Genomic DNA, 20583 nt, shown 5'->3' on the forward strand with positions numbered 1-20583 from the left:
CTGCATCCAGTCCTTTGACGTCAACAGCCGGTTTTCTACACAGGTGTGGTCTTGCACAGTCAAAGAGCACATTGTTATGAGGATTAAATTGAATGTGTTTCACTTTCTCCCACATGAGAAAAAAAAGAAACTACCATAAGTCCTCATGGCCTTAACCAGTAATCAGCAATCTTCATAATTAATTATTTTCCAGAGCTGCTCATAATGTGGATCACGTAGGAATGTGTCGTTAATTTCACTTTGCCCTGAGAGAAATTTTGCCGCTGCTTGCTTTTCATTAACTTTTAAAAGTGTTGTGAGGCACTGTGATAATGCACTTCCGTGGAGGAGGGAAAAAAGAAAAAGGACTGATAACTGGTGAAGAGAAGGCTCGGGTCAGGTGGAGATTTGTGGAGGGGCTGTAAACAACACGGACGTTTTCAGTAGCTGTGAACTCATCAGTCAGGTGGTGATTTGGGCACTGTGGGAGCATCGCAGTCAAGGTTAGAAAACAGCTCTGCACCCATCCGTCCAGAACACAGTGGGCTGTGTTTTCACATTGACATGTCAGTGTCACTCACACTCTCCCCTCATAACACCATGTTTTGTCCCTGTGGTGGTGTGCAGATGTAGCAGTGGGTGGTGGGATTTTATTCTGACACATTCAGCCACATGGACTCCTCCTTTGCTGTGTGTGTGTGTGTGTGTGTGTGTGTGTGTGTGTGTGTGTGTGTGTGTGTGTGTGTGTGTGTGTGTGTGTGTGTGTGTGTCAAGAATTGCACAAGCCCACACACATGTATTCACCAGGACAGAGGAATGGAAAGAATCTGATAGCTTACTCTTGTAACACTAGGAAGCTTTGGAGCAGCACGAAGGGGCTACATCCAAAAGATATAGTGACTGCAAATATCTGTGCAGACAGGAAGTTCCTGCAGGGTAGGAAGTGCTTTGTGGTTGCCAGTCTCAAACCACAGTAGAAGAATGACTCGTTAAAGTTCACACACTTCCTTAAATTCTCCTTTCATATTTTGCTTCCCCTTCCTGCTTCAATCTCTGTGTCCCTGTTTCTTGTCACGATCACTCAGGTAAATCAGAGTCAACTGATAAATCTGGCTCTGTTGTCTTTCTGTCTGTTAAATAAACATTCATGAGACAACTTTTGTGATTTGTTGCTGTTTTGTCTCTGTGAGTCTCTAACTCCTTCACTTTCTTTCTTTGTCATTGCAGGATTACCGGGAGGATGGCATGGACCTGGGGAGTGATGTATCCAGTCGCTCCAGCTCAGAGTCCAACTCCAACAAGGTCACACCTTGCTCCCCTTCTCTTGACCTGGCCACTTTGGAGGACTACAAATCCTCCCCCTCTCTGGACCTGGTCACCCTAGAGGACTATGAGGAAGATGAGGACTACCAAGAATACAAAAAGAAGGTGATAGAGGAGTGGGAGAGTGAGTACGGAGAGGACTACACCTCTCCACAGCCTGCTGGTCAGGAGGAAGGTAGCGGGGGAGGTGGAACAAGGGATGACAGCCTGGGCGAAGGCTACAGGAAGAGAATGAACAGTCGGAGCCTTGCTGAAGAATTCCAGGATGTGAAGACCGTCCCGCCCCTTCCGGCTCCCACTGGACGCACTGCAACCTCAGTCGCAGCCGTCCCAGATGAACTGAAACAGAACGGCAATCTGATTTTGCCCAGGAGCAACCAGCTCCACTCCCCTGGTACACCAAAGGGGGGCACAGGGACTCCTAGACTCAGCCACCGCAGCTCCAGTCAAGGCAGGGGGAGCCGCAGCACTGGAGGTGGTGGAGGCGGTGAAGGAGGCAGTGGAGGTACTGGGGGACGAATGGGGGGTTATAAAGAGGAAGAATGTGCAGAGGAGGAGCCTCTGCCCACCATGGACTGGGCAGCCTTGGAGAGACACCTGGCTGGGCTGCAGTGCAGAGAGCAAGAGAACCAGAACCTCAACCACAACCAGAACCACAACATGGGCAAGACCAACTACACCTCAGTAAGTGTCTCAGGATTTCACATGTGAGATTTTCTGCTTATGTGTGTCAGAGGTTTCACATCAGTGTCTTACTCTGGTGGAATCAGTAATCCAGCAGTTATCCATGTCAGAAGCATGAGGTCAGGTTATCTGGAGTAAGAGAGAGGGATTAGTCTGGTAATGTAGCACTAAGCCATCTGGCCAAGCTTTGACATAGCCACCTTTAGAAGTCTGAGAAGTTGTTGTGACAAGACAATCTGAAAATCCAACACTTCATGAAACGAGGGGTTGGAAAGTCTTAAGAGGTAGAGAATGATCGTTCCAGTTTAAATCGTTCAATGGTTTTGGATAAGAGACTGCTATACAAGAGATTTGTTCCCTGACCTTATAAAGCTTTTAACCTCATTCTCAAAAATCTAGATGTCATTTGTTGTTGCTGTGTCAGGTTTCCACCAGAAGAGGTCAGTGTTGTATTGACATTCTGCCAGTAGCTCCAGCCGGCCTTTCTTTCCACACTAGCAGCTCCACCAGCACTGAAGGCTGTTATGATTCATTTTCCATTTTATGACATCACTCAGTTTGAGCCACAGTCTGTGCCAGAGTTTATGGCTTTTTGGGTGTAGCTTTAGAAATGTTTAGGGAGGAGCTGGGTAGATTGTTTACAGCAGCCCGTCTCAGTGCAAGTGAGGGCAAATGTGTGTTTTAAGGAAAAGAAAGGAGGAAGGGGGGATTGGTGGTCTTTTTTAGCTTGCAAGCACCTAAACCTTTTTTGTCCTTAGTGCACACGGACAATGGCTGCAGCCAGTGCCATTGTGAGGGTGCTGTGTGTGTTGTGTGTCTTTGTTTGTCTGCCCTGGAGGCCCCCTCTGTCTCCCTGAGGCATGTCAGGAATGCAGCAGGAGGAGTGGGGGGATGAGAGGAAGGAAGAAGGGAGGAAGGGGGGCAAGGATGAAGAGATGGTATCTTGAGGACCCGGCAGTTTGGGGTCATATGGCTCGCGTGTCTGTATGTGTCATTGTTCGTTACCTGCTGTCCGTTTTAAACGGAAAGGTCACCTCTTGGCTTGCTTTTAGTCAAAGAAAGTGTGCTCTGTCTCCGCTCCTCTCCCTCGGCAGTGGGCTTTGATATGATTGACCTGGGTAAAGAAAAAAGATCTGACACTATCCTTTACAAAAACACACAATATTCACTTTTTCTCAAGTGTTATGAACGTCTCAATCAACTCACTCATACTTGAAGAAAGTGGTGGTAGTGGATAAAAGGCTAAGCTCTGACGGTGATGAAGAACTACAGTTTTTTACTGCATTTTCAACTACACGAAAACCCTCAGGAGGAAAAAAATGCCCTCAGATTTCGATGGCCTTGTGTAGATAAGAAATAGGTATTAGCTGTGTAATCCTACCTGAGTGGAGAGCAAAAGAGCAGCACCAGAAGCAGCAAGATATACAAGGTCACATCCTGGACAATCCCACTCGTACAATCATGTTAGTTTCACTGTACACGTGGATCATATCAGTGTGTCATTTTACAGTGGTTCAGTCAATCAACCAATCATTTTCAGTTATTATAGTAATCAATCATTATGAAATATGCAATAAAACACTTCTGATTTCTGTGGGAGTCTTCAACTGAACTCCTGATTTGTGCTTTTTCCCTATTTTTCACAGTGATACTAATTAAAGGCTCGTCCATAAGTATTATGTAGGATACATGTTGTCAGACCAGGCAGTCCCACAGATTTCAGCATAGAGCACACAGCCATATAAAATCACAGAAAAAATGTTGAGGCACAGTCAGGGAGGTCTTTCTCAAAGTCTATTGCCCAACGGTTGTTTTGTTCTGTAAATTATAGTGTCATAATGTACTTTACTATATTGCATTATGGCTTGGTGTGTCATATGGCATGTCATGTTGTGTTTTCTGGAAAGTGTGGTAGTATATCATATTGAAATATTTTAAATCCTGCTATGGAGTGGCACGGCTGGGCATGTTGTCTTGTGAAGTATAGTATCATGCTTTATTGTGATGTATGGTATCATATCGTGATGTTGCGGGTTTTGTTGTGTCATGTGGCATAGCATCGTGTTGTCTCATATCGTACCCTATCACATTGTGTTATACTATACTGTCATATTGTGGCATGGCTTGGCATACTGCACAGTAAGGTATCATATTATATTGCACTATACTGTCATGTCATACTGTACTGAATCACCGTGTTCTTTATTTTATACCTTGTAGCATATCATACAGCACTGCCTCTCATCATAACAAATTTTCCAGGTATGGACAAACGCAGCTCATAGATTGAAATTTTTTAAAAATTAATCATCTAAATAATGAAATTTATGTTAATTATTGTTTTGCTTGGAATTAAGCTGTTTTAAGGCAGCTGGTGGTCCTGACTAGAGATGCACCGATCCAACTTTTCTGGTCCCGATACAGATACAGATACCGATACCTGGGCTTTTGTTATCGACCGATATTGATCCGGTACAAGTGTTAGGTAATAACCTTTATGGCCTACTGTGGGATAAGATTGGTAATGTTTTGAGCAAAAGACATAAAAAGAGTACATATGGAATTACAGAGGTTGATATTTATTTAAACTTTGTTTAGATGTATAACAGCAGTCTGATTAAAACAAATCTTTAGAACTTAAAGAAATGACAACTCAACTGTAAATTTTATACCCTGTAGACCAGGGATCACCAATCCTTCTGAGACCGAGGGCTACCTCACGGGAAATGAGTGGCACGAAGGGCTACTTGTCTGAAACGGATGTCCTGAACAACATTACACAGATTACTTTTCAATAACACTAATCATAGTAGAAGCGGTAATACTATGTGAAGAGACTGCTCACATGTCAATGTTAATTATTTCACAATTATTACTAATGAATGACAATGGTAGGAAGTAGCTCTATTGTGACCAGTGCTGTTATTTGGAACATGTCTCGTGTGCACCTTATGTACTTCTTGCAGGCGCCCAGGTGCCCCTGGACACCGCTTTGGTGACCCCTGCTGTAGACTAAATCATAGTTTAGCCTTAGTGTCAAGTTTGGACTGATCCTTTCCCACCGATACCTGAACCAGCTTTAAATGGCTGTATCGAGGCCGATACTTGATACCAGGGTCCACTCTCAGACTTCTAAAGTCTGAGAGTGTTATTTGAAGAAATCCTTCATGTTTCCTTGAAGTCTTCCCTATGCAAAAAATGATGATAACTGACCCTTTGCTAACCTGCTAACAACAGCCCAAAAGCAGTCAAGTGTCCTTTTTGGAGCAGACAAAGTCCCACAAGATGACCCCAGTGTCTTTCTCTGTCAGGGAGCATCTGGGTTATTTATTTCAGAATTTTTCAGGACTTCATAGACACCCTGGAGGAAAAGTGGGAGGAGGACTGGTGCTTTTAAGATGTTGTTAAATATTTAGACACCCACTCAGACGAGGCCCACCAGCAGGATGATGCGTGTGTTCATGTATGGAGGGGTCTGTCTGTCTGGGATGTTGCTGAGGTCCAGAGGGACAGAGATATTCATGCTTCAGTGGAGCTTCAAAAGCATCTGTGCTTTAAAGGAGACAGGACACAGCAGAGCTCAGAGCTAATAATCTGTTGTGGTGGCTCTCATGGTGCCTGGAGACTAGTTTGGCTGGTCTCCAGTAAGACGGTACACAACACAGTCACACTTTCCTAAAATTGCTTCAGATATGTGTAAACCAGACAGTCTTCAGAGCCACATACGCTGAGACCTCACTCTGGTTCTCCTGTCCCTGTTTCCATGGCAGGAGTCCGTTTTCGCTTCTGCACTGTCTGGTTAAGGACAAGGTTGAATCCTAGTTCATGAGCATATGTTGGTCCTGAAAAGTTAATGTAGCTACATTTTCAAGAGCTGTTTAACATTTTTCCAAAATCAGCTCTCTTTACCCTTATATAAATCAGTGCTGCATGACTTTGAGGTGCCTTTAGATTTGTTGTTTTCAAACAAGATTTATTTTGGTAGACTTGAACACACCAAGGGTTAACTTCCAAAGACCATGCTGCCTTCAGAGGCCTCTCCGTGCCTCAAGCTGACCTTGATGCTCTTGATCAGGCACCATTGCTTATCTACTTTTACGTCACTCTACAGTGGAAGTATCCCAGGAGTATTGGCATTTGGCTTCTATGCAATTTAAACTATAAGTACTTTTGAGGTGTATACGGCGGTCATTAAAGGGGCAAAAAAACAATAGAAATTTCCATCACAAAAATTACTGTCAAGCTACAGAAGTGAGTTGATCCTTCTGACCTTCTAACCTTCTAAAGAATGTATTTGGAGTATTTGCAAGGACTGTTTATTATCGCCCCACTCATCGGGCCTAACTAGTTAAATTCAACCCCACTTGTACTTCTACATACTTTATTTTTTCACATTTAATCTTCTGGTCAGTAGATGTGATAGACAACTAACTAGTACAATCAATTTTGCTGCATCAGATATGAGATGAGACCAGAAAGTTGTGCCATATGATTATAAATGTGTGAGAAAATCCTGCAACAAAGCAGAGGACAACTCCTGTGTTATACAGTATTATACACTCATGATGTTAGAGAAACACAATAGTGACTGGCAATGATGTCATTTATCAAAGGTCAATAATCAGAGCATCATCTTTGTAACTTTGAGTTGTAATGAAAGTCTGCTCTTTGAGCAAATTTTGTGTTTGCAGGTAGTTACACCCTAAACTTTTTACTTTTCTGTTTTAAAAGTTAACCCTGATGTCAGAGTTTTCCTTCAAACAGGTTCAAACACACACCAGGTGGAGTTGTGTTGATTTTTTTTTTCATCATGCCATGACTGGTTTCTTTGTGCTTCTTCTGTCAACCTAGAAAACGTTTGGCAGCTGACTGTAAATGCTTTCACTCTTTCAGCAAGATCTGTCATTTTTGTACTAATGAACCAGCCATCCTGGTTTGCAGCTGTGTTTAGTTTGAGTGCAGTTTCTGGTCGCTGTAATCTCAGCATCTGCCTGCAAGCTGTGGGAGTGGAAGTGTGAGGAGTTTAGGAGGACTCTCGTGGATGAGGGGCATGCTGACCTGTTCATAATTTGTTTCTAATGAATCCTGGAGTCGCGTGGCAGCAAAGGGCCCACTGGGACCTCAAGCACACAGGGGGAAACTCTACCCCTAAGCCTCCATTTAGCTCCACACCCTGAAAGGTAAACAATAATATTATTCTCCAGAGCCAGTCTTGAGTTGAAAAAGGCACAGATGGGGTCATTTTGCATGTATGGCTGCCACACTCACCCAGAGATTCACCTGTGTGTTGTTGCATATTGGAAAAGTATTAAATCCATGCCCGGGGGCTCCTTCTTTTTCAATCTCAGAGTGCACACACCCAGTCTTACTCATACAATTTAAAAACACCCTAAAGGCAAAACTGTGCTTATAAAGATAGGGCCTCTGCTGAGACCTGCTGCACTGCTCCTGCTCTTAGATAGCACAGTAAAGCTATCTCTATTTTACACACACACAAACCTGGTCACACACACACACAGACACAGACACACACACACACGCATATCTATCATCTGAAGTATGAATATCTTAGTGCATTGTATCATATATTCATAGAATTTAGAAAAAACTTCTACGGGCGTTAATTGCAAAAGTGATTGTTCATGGATTTGACTCCTGCTCCCACCTCTTTGTTGCATGTCATTCTTGCCTCTCCCCTGTTTCCAACTCATACACTGTCCTGTTTCTCAACAAAGGCATGGAAAAGCCCATAGAGATCCCAGCACATTCATTGCAATACATAAAATAGTCGAAAGAGCTGCGCAGACATATTTCTCCTTAAGTTTTTCTAACACATAGGTGCTTCTGTACTTCGTAGCTTGTTTAATGTATGCATAAACTCCTGAAATGTTCAAGGTGTGTACTGCAATTGTCATTGCAAGCAGCACAAATTTCACCCCACTCTAGTCCTCTGCAAGGCAGCGGGCAGAGGGAGGATGTTTATATCATGCCTGTTAAGAGCAACAACTAAAAGGATGAATGAAAACAGACATGGTTGAAGAAGGAGAACAGTTAAGAGTCTGTTAGTTGGAATTTATATAAACCTAGTCAGTGTCATTTGTGTTGCATTGCTCATCATTATGTAAAAACTACACTGTGGCGCATGCAGTGTGCTGTTGATGTCACGCCCTGCCTCATCAGGCTCATGTCACAGCCTTTCATTCACAGCCATTCCTTTTAGTCCCAAAGACAGGACTTCATGATATGAATGTGTCCAGCAATTTAGGAATATGTGGACATCTTTATGAGTGCACATATGAACCTGTTTATCTTTTCAGGTAAACATTCAAGAACATCCTCTGTGTTTCTGTAGAAGAGGCTTTTATAAAAACACTCATCAGTACTTAGCAATGACATTCACACACCACTTGCTTAGTCTGGGACTGCAATTTAGGGCTCAGTGTCATCATTTAATTGAGAAATGACCCAATGTCTCACTGAGCTAACCATTAGTTGGCCAAGAAAACCACTGGATAAACTCTGAGTCTAATAGAACAACCTCCTATGATACAAAAGTCTTACCAAAACTACTATGCAAGGAGTTTAATCAAAAGACTGTATCACACTGCATTATGGGACATGTAGGAAAGGTTTAAAACTAAACTCACTGTTTTTGGGAGTCACCCTATCAATTGTTTCAGCTGTTATGCTACAATATTGCAAAAGTGATCACATACATATTGAAACCATGAATACATTACACCTCTGCCTGTTGACCCTGTGGCAAAAAACATCAGGTTCCCACTCAGGCTGGCTTTTAGATTTAGGAAATAATGAATGTAATAGTTAAATGTTTGAGGGGCAACTTCAATAGCATTTACTTTCAGATCTGTAAAATTATCTCTAAATCATGGTTGCACTGTAAAAAACTGAAGTCTTATCAAGTGTTTTTGTCTTATCTTCAGTAGAAAATGTGTTTTTGGACTTAATATGAGCCACGCTCACCTCTATGCTTGTAGCTAGTTACAAAAATCTGACAATGGAACAGACAAGAGTTACTTGTATTAAGACATTATTCTAGTTTGAAGCAAATTTCCCAGCAAATTTTTCTTATTACATTGGCAGATTGTTTTTTACTTGTTACAAGAAACTCAGACCTTATTTTTGTCTTTAAACAACTTGAAACAAGACATTTTTCTGGACTGATTAGTTGAATGTGGCTCATATTGAGTATAATAAGAATGTTTTACTTGAAATAAGACAAAAAAACACTTGATTAGATTTAATTTTTGTTGCAGTGTGGTATCAATTTGTTTATGTCTTTAGCAGGTAGTTGGGTAATCAGGTGGATAATAGTGGGATAACTGTGGATAACCTATTCTCTGTTCATCAGACCCTTGAAATGTGGCACAACTTTGTGTTATTAGTTTGATTGTATATTTTTTTGCCTCTGTGTTGATAGGACAAATGTCATGGTTTCATCTCTGTTTATAGCTTATAGAAGAAATAGCAGGTCAGTGAACATCTACCTGATAGGAAAGTGATACCAGGAATGATAGAGCCAAGAGCTGCATCATTTTTCAGGTGTGGAAAGTAAAATGATGGGAAAGAAGCAAAGAGAGGTTAGAGAAAAGAGCAGAAGCTTGGAGTAGTTTCTCGGTTTCTGGTTTCTTTCCCTCCACCCTGAGCTCTGTGATTACACTGGAGTTCAGCAGTTGAACTGCACCCGCCACCCTCCACTAACAACCTAACTACTACCTTCACCCGGCGCTGTGACCGAGCTGCATAGAAAGAGCGAAAGAGAGGGCAAGGGAAGCAGAGGGAAGAAATTGTAGGTTTGGTGAGGCCTTGAGTAGAGTTGGACGTAAATAGGTTCAAACAATGAGTGTAGAGTGGTCAAACTAGGAGTTAGGTTCTGCTCAAGGAAACACAACAAGGGGAGACTGAATTTAGCAGAGTGGCTTTTGTAGTGGAGGGTGATGAGTGGGATCAGAGAGATGGTTTTGGGGTCAAATTTTTTGTGTTGGCAAATGAAAAAGTGGGATAAAGTTGAGTCTTAATGCTCAGTTATACATGGGTGAAGTGGGAGGAGCTTATCTGAAAAAGGGGCAGGGCTTCATCCAGGTGATAAAGTGCTCTTTGAAACACCACTGTATGGTTCAACCCCCTAAGCTTTACCACTGTGTGTGAGTGTACCAGCTGAAACACGCCCGGCCCTCTCACACATACACTCTCCTCACACACACACACACACTACCTCCTCTTTAGAGTCAAGCATTTTTCTGTCTCCTGTTCGTCCACACACACATGTGCACACATTCACCTCACTGAGACAAAGGATATCTTTTTTTCCTCACATGGTTTCCTGACAGTCTGCCAGCGCTGGTACATGTTTTTTTTCTTTCTTTTTTCTTATCTGTGGAGTACTTTTCATCTCAGCTTAACCTTGGATTCCTCACAGCAAGTCGGGCACTTAACTCAGGTAAAGCTGAAAATCATCACATATGTAGAGGTTTACTTTTGTCTGCACTTTTTTTTAAAAACCTGATTTATCTCTAAGTTCAGGAATCAGATTCAAAGTGAGTTTAAATGTTAAGCAAAAGCCTCCAAATGTAATTATAGCCCAGGGCACTGCATTCCTCTGCTGTCTCATGTTGTCTTTTGAGTTTGTGGGGAACAAGAGAATACTTTAAAGTTTAAGTATGAACGTATATGCTGAGATCTAGCTCCACATCTGTCCATGCATATTGTTTTGTCAACTTCTTTGTGATCCTTAAACAGAGAGTAGGTTCATGCCAGCAAGATTGAGCTGCTGTGGGTATCCCACTTTTTTATCCCATTTATGGTAAAGAAAAGAATATCATCAAAAGTGCAGTGCATGTGGGTTTGACTCCTGTTTTAAATAAGCAAAGCTGTGCACTACTAGACACCTGTTTTGAATGTTCTGCACCTAAGAGTGCAGCAAAAGTCATACAACAGGCTGCGCTCAGAGAACTCAAACTGATCATCTTGGTATTGGCTCTATATACCTTTTGTTTTCTATTGCCTTCACATATCTTCTTCATAGGAGGAACACAGTAGCAGTCAAATCCAAAACCACTCCTGAAATACGTAAACAAAACAGCAACAGCAAGTGTTCCAAGAGTCAAAGTGAGAAGCAAGCTAGTCCTGTGATATTCTTATGTCTTGCAGTGGCCTTGTCAGCTTGTAAACGAACAAAAGAAGAGGCAGAAGCAAAACATGAGCACAAACTACCTTAAATGGGTAAAATCAGATTTGCAGGGCTGAGCAGCCAGCCAGTTAGCTCACTCTTTGTTGGCGATTAGACGAGCTCAACCAGCCAATTTGTGCCTGATGGCCAACTGTCTGCCTGCTGCTGCAGTGTTTGTTGATGGAGAGCTTTTATTACTGAGGAGGGCCGAGCCTGCGACTGTGGTAGTCACTGTTAAGGAGAACAAGTGAATGAAGAGGTCTCCCTACCTTTATATGTGCTCACATTGTTAGAGGGTTCAACCACAGACAGTTAACAGAACTGCAAACATGAGCAAGAAATACCAAGGGTTATTAAGTTCTAGACACGAGAGTCACTATCTCCTCTTATCTGGTGTCAAAGTACAGTTTATACAGCTTCAGGTAATAGCTACTTGTCCACTCTTAAAAAAACAAACATGCCTAATTGTATCAATGAGTAATTAGACCTCATAGGTGAAGATGATCTGATTCCAGGTGAACCCTGCAGGTGGAAGACTGTTAAGGATGTAACCCTTTAGTTTTAATCACCCTGGTCCAGGCGTTGCATGACATCAGGCTGAAGTAGAACAGAGCAGTAGTTATGGAGTTCATTGTAAAGGACTGTGTCATCTACAAAGACAAAGACACAGTATTGGATTATTTTGTTGTAATTTCTTTTTGGAGCTTTTCATATAATCTCCATGGTGTAATGAAAGTGTTGTTTAAGAAAAAAGTCTGCTTTTCTGAATTAATGACATAAATGTCTAGGCAATACCAAAAAAAAAAAAAAAACATTTTTATGAACAATAGAATTTGATTTAATGTGATATCTCAGCTGCTATCATCATCACATAGCCAGCCTGTACAATTTCTTAGTCTTAGCTTATATCTTAGAATCATGTATTGTAAGATCAGCTGATCCCCGGGAAACACTGCAGCATCCAGCAGATCAGATTGGACGTTACATCTCAGTAAGCGTAAAGCCCTCATGTGCTCGTGCAAAACTCAACAAATAAATCACAGCGCCATCTGTGTTGAAAGTACCAGTATCTCTCACTGTGTCTTTAACGCCTACAGAACAGTTTAACCTAACAGTATGGGCATGTTTGCTTCTCAAGGTGGCCTAAATGAGAGCTCCTGTTTTTGGATCTTGAGTATTTTTAACCCTTGGTTCAAAAAAAACAGAGCAGATTTTTAGATTTTTATTAATTGCCATAGGTCTGTTCAGAGAGGAAAACAGGTGAGTTTTGCCCCTAGGTGGATGTAGTTTTTTAACTGATGGGTTGCAGTCTTCAGAGTTTGCCTTTGAAGACTTAATGCAGCACTGTGGCGAGTTGAGAGCTCTGAGAAACGTGTCCTGCGTGCAACAAGAGAATCCTTTGCACTATTTTATGGCAACTTTAAATTACAGTATTTGGTTTCAGCACAATGACAACCAGTTCAAATGTTTTAAAAGACAAACGCTCTGACACTTGAAATAACCCCATGAGACACTAACAATGCACGCCAAGTTATTAGAGATGGGCATTTGTTGCACAGAAAAGTTGCAGTGTTCTGTTGTGTACATTGGATGAGAATTCATATAACCACAATGTCAATGTTTTGGGTTTTAAGGTCTGCTGGGCACTGGAAGTGGGTTTTGAAGAAGATACATTTTTAACAGAACCCACATATGAGTCTGTTTGTGTGGCAGAAGCATTAACCTTCGCATTGGCAAAGTGGTTGCAGGCACCGGTCGCATCCATCTCAACGTGTATGCTGATATTTCTGTGACGCAGCAGCGTGCGTTTTTTTTTACATTTTTCCACCACGTTCAGTTCCTGCAATTGTCTTGCTTCACATGTATCTCCAACAAATGTAGCTGATGGTACTTCCTCTCTTGCTGTTTGATGCAGTCTCCATTCTACTTCTCCTGTTACTTAAAGCAGTTAGTAAACAGCTTCAAGACACACTACGGCCACCATGTGGCAGGAATACAGTGTTGTAAACAATAAAAACAGCTTAAGAATTATTTTAAACTAAGGCAATATTTGGAATAGCTGTTCAATTTAGGCAACAGGGTGAGCGCAATGTGATGCCAGAAAACGGAAGGAACGATTATTAACATAAACAGAGAATCCTCCATAGACCAGACCAGCTTTAATTAAGTGCCATTTTTCACAATGCAATGTGGGATGCATGGATCTCTCAGTAGAATAGAAGAATACTTCTCATCAGAACATAGTTGACTTAACAGGAAATAGTGAGTAGTCTACATATTACACAGTGTTTATCTTATTGATCATCTAAATTGATGCACTCATACAGACACACTCTCTGCACCCTGATTCATTACAGTTATGATTCACCAATGTCTGAGACTCTGAGCCCCTCCTTAAAGCAATCCCTGATTCATTTCTTCTTTTCCCAGACCACCTCTGTCCCTCACCACCATTCCCACTCTTGTTCCAAGCTAATTGTCCTCTTCCTCAAGCTGTCAGGAAGCATTATAGCCCAATGTTCTCACTCAGCCAAAATACAGCAGGAGACTATTTTCTCCCCCTGACGCCCCCTCCTTCCTCTCCTCTCCGCCCTATGAAAACTATCAAAGAGGGGCGCGGGGCCATGAGTGGCAGAGCGTGCTGTGGAGGAAATGGGGGATTTATGTAGCAGCGAGGAGACGGCCTCTAATGTTATAACTTCTTGTCAGTCCTCTGCACAGTCACTACAGAGCCAGTGCTGAGCTATATGTATACACACACACACACACATACACACACACAGGCTGGCTTTAAATGAAGAGAAAAAAAAAGTTTAACAGCACTGAGGCAACAAAAAGTGCAAGGGCTGGAAATTGAGAAAGAGAGACAGAGGGTTTATGTTTTCCAAGATGTGAAGGATTTTGAACTCCCATCAGCCACCTCTCTTGTCTCTTGTCAGAGGAATAAAAGGACTGAGTCACACACACACACACACACACACACACACACACACACACACACACACAAACACGAAGCAGCCTGTATTTGCAGGGAGTGTGTGCAAGCGTGTGTGGACGTGTGTGCTCATTTGGGTGGAGCTGAAACATAAAACACTGGCCCTCCTTGCTCCAAATTATACGTTTCAGTGTGTGTGTGTGTGTTTGTGTGTGTGTGTGTCTGTGTGTGTGTGTGTGTGTGTGTGTGTGTGTGTGTAAGAGGGGGAGAGAGTCAGAGAAGTGGGTTGTAAGTCGAGCTGTTTATATGGGGCTAAAAATACAAGAAAGCACATTTAAATCACGTCTGCGCACCCACACAGACCCGAAAAACCAGGAGTATTTTTGTCTCTGAGATTCTGACTCTGTGTTATCTAAGCCAGTCAGTTCATGTGTGTATATGTGTGGCAGAGAGGGGGAGACAGATATTTTGTGCCAGTTCATGCAGAGAGCTTCATCTGTTGCTGCAGAGAACAGAGCACTTTTATCTCCTAACATTTCCATAACACGAGAATAATCATTTTCTATTAGACAGAATTAAGCCTGAAGCTTATGATCATTATCTGCATCTCTTAATTAATCATTTACTTTATAAAACGAGTAGAGAAAATCTGTGTTTTAATCATGAAGCTTGACATGACGTCTTCATAGATATTTCTTGTCAGTCCAACTAGTCCCACACATGCAAATACTGAAATATTTTGGGTATTTGCATAATCAAACAGAAGCCACACATTCAGAGAAATAAAAATGTTTGGATATCAATTTCAAAGTGTTGATGAATAGATGATAAATATTAACCAATATTTTCTCTCAATAAACAACGTTATAAAAATAGGGCTATGAGTAACAGATTTTGTTTTCTTGATTATCAATCGTTTTGGTTCACTAAATGTAAGGCAATGTAGGGGACTAATGATTAATTGTACAATAACAATGTTTATTCCCATCCAAATGAAGAGACAAAAACCCAGAGAAACTTTTGTCTTTTTATCTAAACCAGAAAATTTCAACATTTAAGAGCTAGAATGAGAGATTATTGTCCACTGTGGCTTTAAAGTTTTGGTTTTATCCTTCAATTAGATGTTTTCTTCAGGGTACCTATATGGGCTTTTCTGGAACTTGACAATTTACCATTAAATTATGTTACATTATAGCTTAACATGGATTCAAACTTATCATAATCTTTTTTTGTGTGTTTTTGTGATGTGTTTTTCAATCCTTTTATTTGGAAATTGGCTTTGGCAACATGTTTTTTTAAGTTAACGCTAATTAAGCTTATTTTCAATTTGAATTAATCATTTATCTTTGCTGAAGTTACCATCCCTTTCTATATGAAACAATAATACATCATATTGTATTGAATCAAATCATATCATGGCATGTCATGTTTTGTCGTATCATGTGGTGTTGTAGTTTACAGCAGGGTATCAAATCGAATCACATTTAATAGTGTCCTGCCACATGGACTTGTGCTGCTTCGTATGAAATCATATTGTTTTGTAGTGAATTGTGTAGGGGTGGGAGAAAAAAATCAAAAACCGATACATCAGGATTTTTTTGTTTGACAATATTAGAATCAGGATGCTTTGTCAAAAAAATCTCTCTTTTTTTTAATTCAAATTTGTCATTTCAGTCTTTGTTTATAAACTGGATTGAAAAAAAGTTACCGCTTTTCTCCAGCAGAGGGTGAAATGTATCTCTCTGACTCACGTGATGTACATTTTATGGGAAAATAGGGCTCCTGATAAAGTCTGTAGACATTATCATCATTTAACTTTTTCCCGTGGTCTGGTGTTTAAAAAGCAAACCAAAAATTGTAAAAATCTTGAATACCTAGGACTTGCAATTAAATTGAATCAGCACCCCAAAAATCATAACAGAATGGAATCACAACAATAGCATATTGTCTCAGCCATAGTATTGTGATATATTGTATCATATCATAGCGTATGATACTGTCATCTGTTGTTTCATGTTAAATTGCATTGTGATATTTTGTGTTGTGTCTGATTTTGTTGCATTGTGTTGTATAATGACATGTCGTGTCGTGTCGTGTCGTGTCGTGTCGTGTCGTGTCGTGTCGTGTCGTGTCGTGTCGTGTCGTGTCGTGTCGTGTCGTGTCGTGTCGTGTCTTGTCGTGTCATGTCGTGTTGTACTCTTTGCTATCGTGACATATTGTGACATATTGTGCCATGTAGTGCTGGTTATACTGCAGCGAATCAAGACAAATCATGTCCTATTGTTTGGACTTGTTTTGCTTTGTATGAAATTAAATTGTGCCATATTATACTGTGACATAAGGTAGCATATCATATCATAGCTTATTGTATAGTGACATGCCTTTCCGTGTTTTGCCGTGACATGTCAAATCGTGACATGTCATATTGTGTCGTATGGTAGCACATCAAATGCGATAATATAGTATGGTGCGCCAATGTACTGTATGGAACTACATTCTATTGGCTCATACTGTATTATAACTTATCTTGTCATATTATAGAGTAAATTGTTGCATTATATCATATCATATCATATTGTATCGTATCATACTGTGTTGTATTGTGTCATACTGGGTTCAACTGGGTCATATCCTATCCGATTGTTGGGTTTGGTTTTGCATTATATTGTATTGCTCCAAACAAATTATTGGTTGAGCTCCAGACCTGTAACTTAGTCTCTTTCCACTTTCCCTGATTACATTTCTTTTTTGTCCAAAGTCTATATCTGTAGTCTAGGCAACAAGAATAAAAAAATCAGTTGTGTTTCAGCTGCTTAGTATTCACTGTGACTCACAACTCCCACGTCTTAATGGACTCTGCCATTGCACCAGTGTAATCGGCGGCCAGTTAGTCATTTACTCATTTGATACACACATTTGTTGATGCATTTAAAAAATGTGAAACACACATTAATACAGCCCGGTGGTCACAGCAGGCTCAGATTTTCCACCACCAAATGTAGCCAGTCCTCATTAGAACAACCTCCACTGGTGGATCATGAGACTAGGCACACACACACACACACACACACACATTTACACTCATGCATGCACTCTCTGGCCTTCCACATCAGTTCCTCCCTGTCAGAGGGAGCTCATTACCGCCAGATCTCAGCCCTCACACTGAGCCGACCTGCTTTGCTATGCAGTGTTTTTACACTGGCACAAAATGTCAGCTCACTAAAAGCATCTGTGCTCCTCTCTGCCTGCTGAGAGGGAGAAAGAGAGGGAAGGAGGAGATGGAGATGGAGGAAAGTGGTGAAAAGAAAGCAAATGTAGCCACACTGAAAGGCCAGGGAGAAAAAAAAAACAGAGAGAGGCGGGAGGGATGGATGGCAAGGAGACAGGGGAAAAGCTGTTGGTTGGAGAAAAGGAGGAGAACCTGACTCCACAAGCTGTACAGACTGACACATTTACCATCTATCACTTCCATCTATCTGTATCCAACTAACACTACACTAAAGAGAACTACCATATTATCACTCCATTATCAGCAGCCAATGATTTAAATAGGCCCACATCAGAGAGTTAAATGCACAGAGCCCCTCATGAGTGGAGTTTTAACGCTGCTCGAGAGCTCAGTTTTTACTCCAACAGCCTGAGTGGCACACATTACAGCAACTCCTCCTGCTCTTTGCATGCATAAATGTAATTCCACATCGATATTTCAGCATAACGAAATGCTTTTCTGCACAAATGTCATTTTCTTTTAGCTCTCAGATTCAGACAAACAGCTTACAATGTGGGCCGTGTGTGTGGGAAGCGAAACTGGACTGTGCCAGCCTGTTGTCTCCTCCTGTCCTGTTAATTATCTTTGTTCTGAATCATCCTCGTGCTGGTTTAAGCCACTTGTACACCCACACTTGTTGAATTTGTATGTCTTGTTTTTACGATTAAATACAGCTAATAATTGAGTAATTAAATGATAGGGGGCTTCACGCTGTGCATCCTGGGTTTTGTATCCCCAGATTGTGTGTTTTTTTTCTCTCTCTCTCTGGTGTAAACAAAAGAAGCGCTGTCTCTCCCCACCTGTGCAATGACTCAGATTGTAACCCTGACAACCGTGTGAAGGTCAGCAGGGGGTGTTTTTTTGGAATGACTGCTTCCATGATGATAGCGCAGAGAAAGAGGGTTGCTGTGGATTTTGTATTAAAGCATGGCTCACAGATGCTGGACATCAAAGTTTCTTTTCTCGCTTTGTTTGCCTGCACTTGCTTTTGTGCACATGTACACCAGAGAGAGAAATCTGTGTGTTTGTATTCAAAGGCGGGAGCAACGGGCTTTCATGTGTCTGAGGCTGTAGAGATCGTAATGCTGGTGCTGGGATGTGACATCATTCAATCAATAGATGGTATTGGCTAGACCTGCTACAAAGCAAGGTGTGATTAAAACAAGCTTGTTACTGTAGCACTGCCAGATGAATGAATCATAATATACAGACAAAGACCCATTGTGTCCTCATGGATTTAAGGATAGTTGTAATCACAACTTTAAAGAGGGGTATTATTTATCTTTTTCTTTTTTAAAGCTTAATACTGTCCCTCTGGTACCCCTGTAGTAGCTTTGCATTATTTACAGCTTAAAAATATAAATAGAAAATCCTCAATTTAGCCTCTGTCTGAAACAACTCATTTAGCTCCTGTCTCTTTAAGGTTCCTCACTCAGAAAACCTCCTTTCTTCTGATTGGCCAGCCCTTTTGAGGCCTGTAGGGGTCAGAGCTCAAACACCGTGGTGCATCATGAACCAGAGATTTAGGGATTTCTCTGAATATGTAGCAGTTTGACAATCGACACACGCTGAATTTAAACATCCAGCATTGTTTCTTTGCATCAATATTTAAAATATGGTTTAGCATAATACCCTTTCTTTAAATGCTCTGACCCTGAGGAAATTTTATAACAGTTAAAGTGACCTCTATCTGGCTGCAGATACAGTTTGAGGACATGTTGAACTGATGATACACAAACTTGTTTGTCTCCTCTGATATTTTTCTACAGTATGATTTTTATGGGATATAATTATTGTCAGTCTGTGTTTTTTTGTGTGGTTCCTGCTGACTGTAAACACAATACCCTTTGGGGCTGATAGAGATATTTGACCTTTGACCATACTGTAAGAAAATCTTTCCTAGAGGTCTTCCATGCTGAAATGCTTGTTTCCATGCAAGAAATGTAAGAAAGAAAAAGTAGTGAAACAAAATGAGAAAACATATTCGTTTAGCGTCTTTACGCGCCTGTCTCTCCTCTCCATACACTTTGAAATCTCCATTTTCCACTTGGCTTTACAGCTTTTTTCCTTTACTACATGTAAATTCAGCATTAGCTCAAGAGTTTTGGTTTGTAGCTTTTACCACAAGTGAAATAACTTCATCACAGGTCAGTGTCACACACAGATAATTATATCCAGGGAAGGATGGGCATTTTTCCAATGACTCCACACATGCAGCTTGAAGGTACTGAGCTGAAGGCCGATCATGTGCCAGCCGAAGCTGAGAGATCAGAGCAAGGAGCTTATCGATCTGCTTCCATGCCATTAAACCCAAGAGTGGGCTGTGAGGGGGAAGCAGCCCCGCCTAACCAAGATCAATATTAGATAGAGATAGCCATATAACAGGAGGTGTGCATAGTCACCCTGCCCAAAAATGACAAAAATAGAAGATGCAGTCAGTAGTGCGGCTCAGTTTCTTCAGAACCCAACACCAACCAATGTTTTTTCCTTCTAGCATTGCAAACAGCAGTATTTAAACAGTTGGCTTGTCTGATAAGTGCTTAGTCTAATCAGTGAACAGTTAACTTACACAGTAGAGATATCATCTCTGTGCAGTTTCAGCTCTGTTACTCAGGTTTGTGCTGCATCTGTGGCAGAGAGGCAACGTGTCGTTGAAGGAGACTGAAGACGAGTTCACCAATTTCCTGCATTTTGGTGAAACAACAATCTTGCCTCATGAAAATAACAGCATTTAAATGATCTTTAATCAACAAGATGCTAACTGAATTCAAAGAGGATTACATGAAAGGCAAAAAAGTTCATAATGAGGCCCTGAAAACTGACAAAAATACATCTTAATCTGATCATCAGATCAAAACAGCTGACTCCCCGTAGAGTTCACATCACGATAATGCTTTTTTAACAAAGGGCAACCTTTTTAATATAAGGGGGGTTATGGAGCCATTTTTGCACCAACCAGACTTCTGAATGGTCATATTTAAGTTGTTGAGATCAGCAAACTTTTCCTTCCTCTCAAAAATGTTTTCCATTAGGGGGTGATAATGCTAAAAATATGTCACAATTTTATCCATGGCAGGATCAGGATCTGGGTTTAATCATGATCGCTTTCAGAATGTTTTGAAGACTTTGATTTGACCCGCAAACAACATTTAAAGCCCCAAATATTTCACATCCTGCATTCTGAACATTTTTTCTGCACCATAG

At 41.1% G+C, this 20583-nt stretch overlaps 1 protein-coding gene across 1 annotated transcript in view; it reads left to right on the forward strand.

Annotated features, from left to right (window-relative positions):
• The window catches only part of schip1 (schwannomin interacting protein 1), a 279659-nt gene that overhangs the window by 227652 nt on the left and 31424 nt on the right, over positions 1–20583 (forward strand). Inside the window, exon 9 of the mRNA XM_074679306.1 lies at positions 1207–1986. Within this exon, the coding sequence (XP_074535407.1) occupies positions 1207–1986 (780 nt within the window). The remainder of the gene's footprint in view (positions 1–1206; positions 1987–20583) is intronic.

The sequence above is a fragment of the Halichoeres trimaculatus genome, unplaced genomic scaffold (assembly GCF_033239565.1).
Source record: "Halichoeres trimaculatus isolate MK-OKI-2021-1 unplaced genomic scaffold, fHalTri1.1 fHalTri1_scaffold_9, whole genome shotgun sequence".
Classification (NCBI taxonomy): domain Eukaryota; kingdom Metazoa; phylum Chordata; class Actinopteri; order Labriformes; family Labridae; genus Halichoeres; species Halichoeres trimaculatus.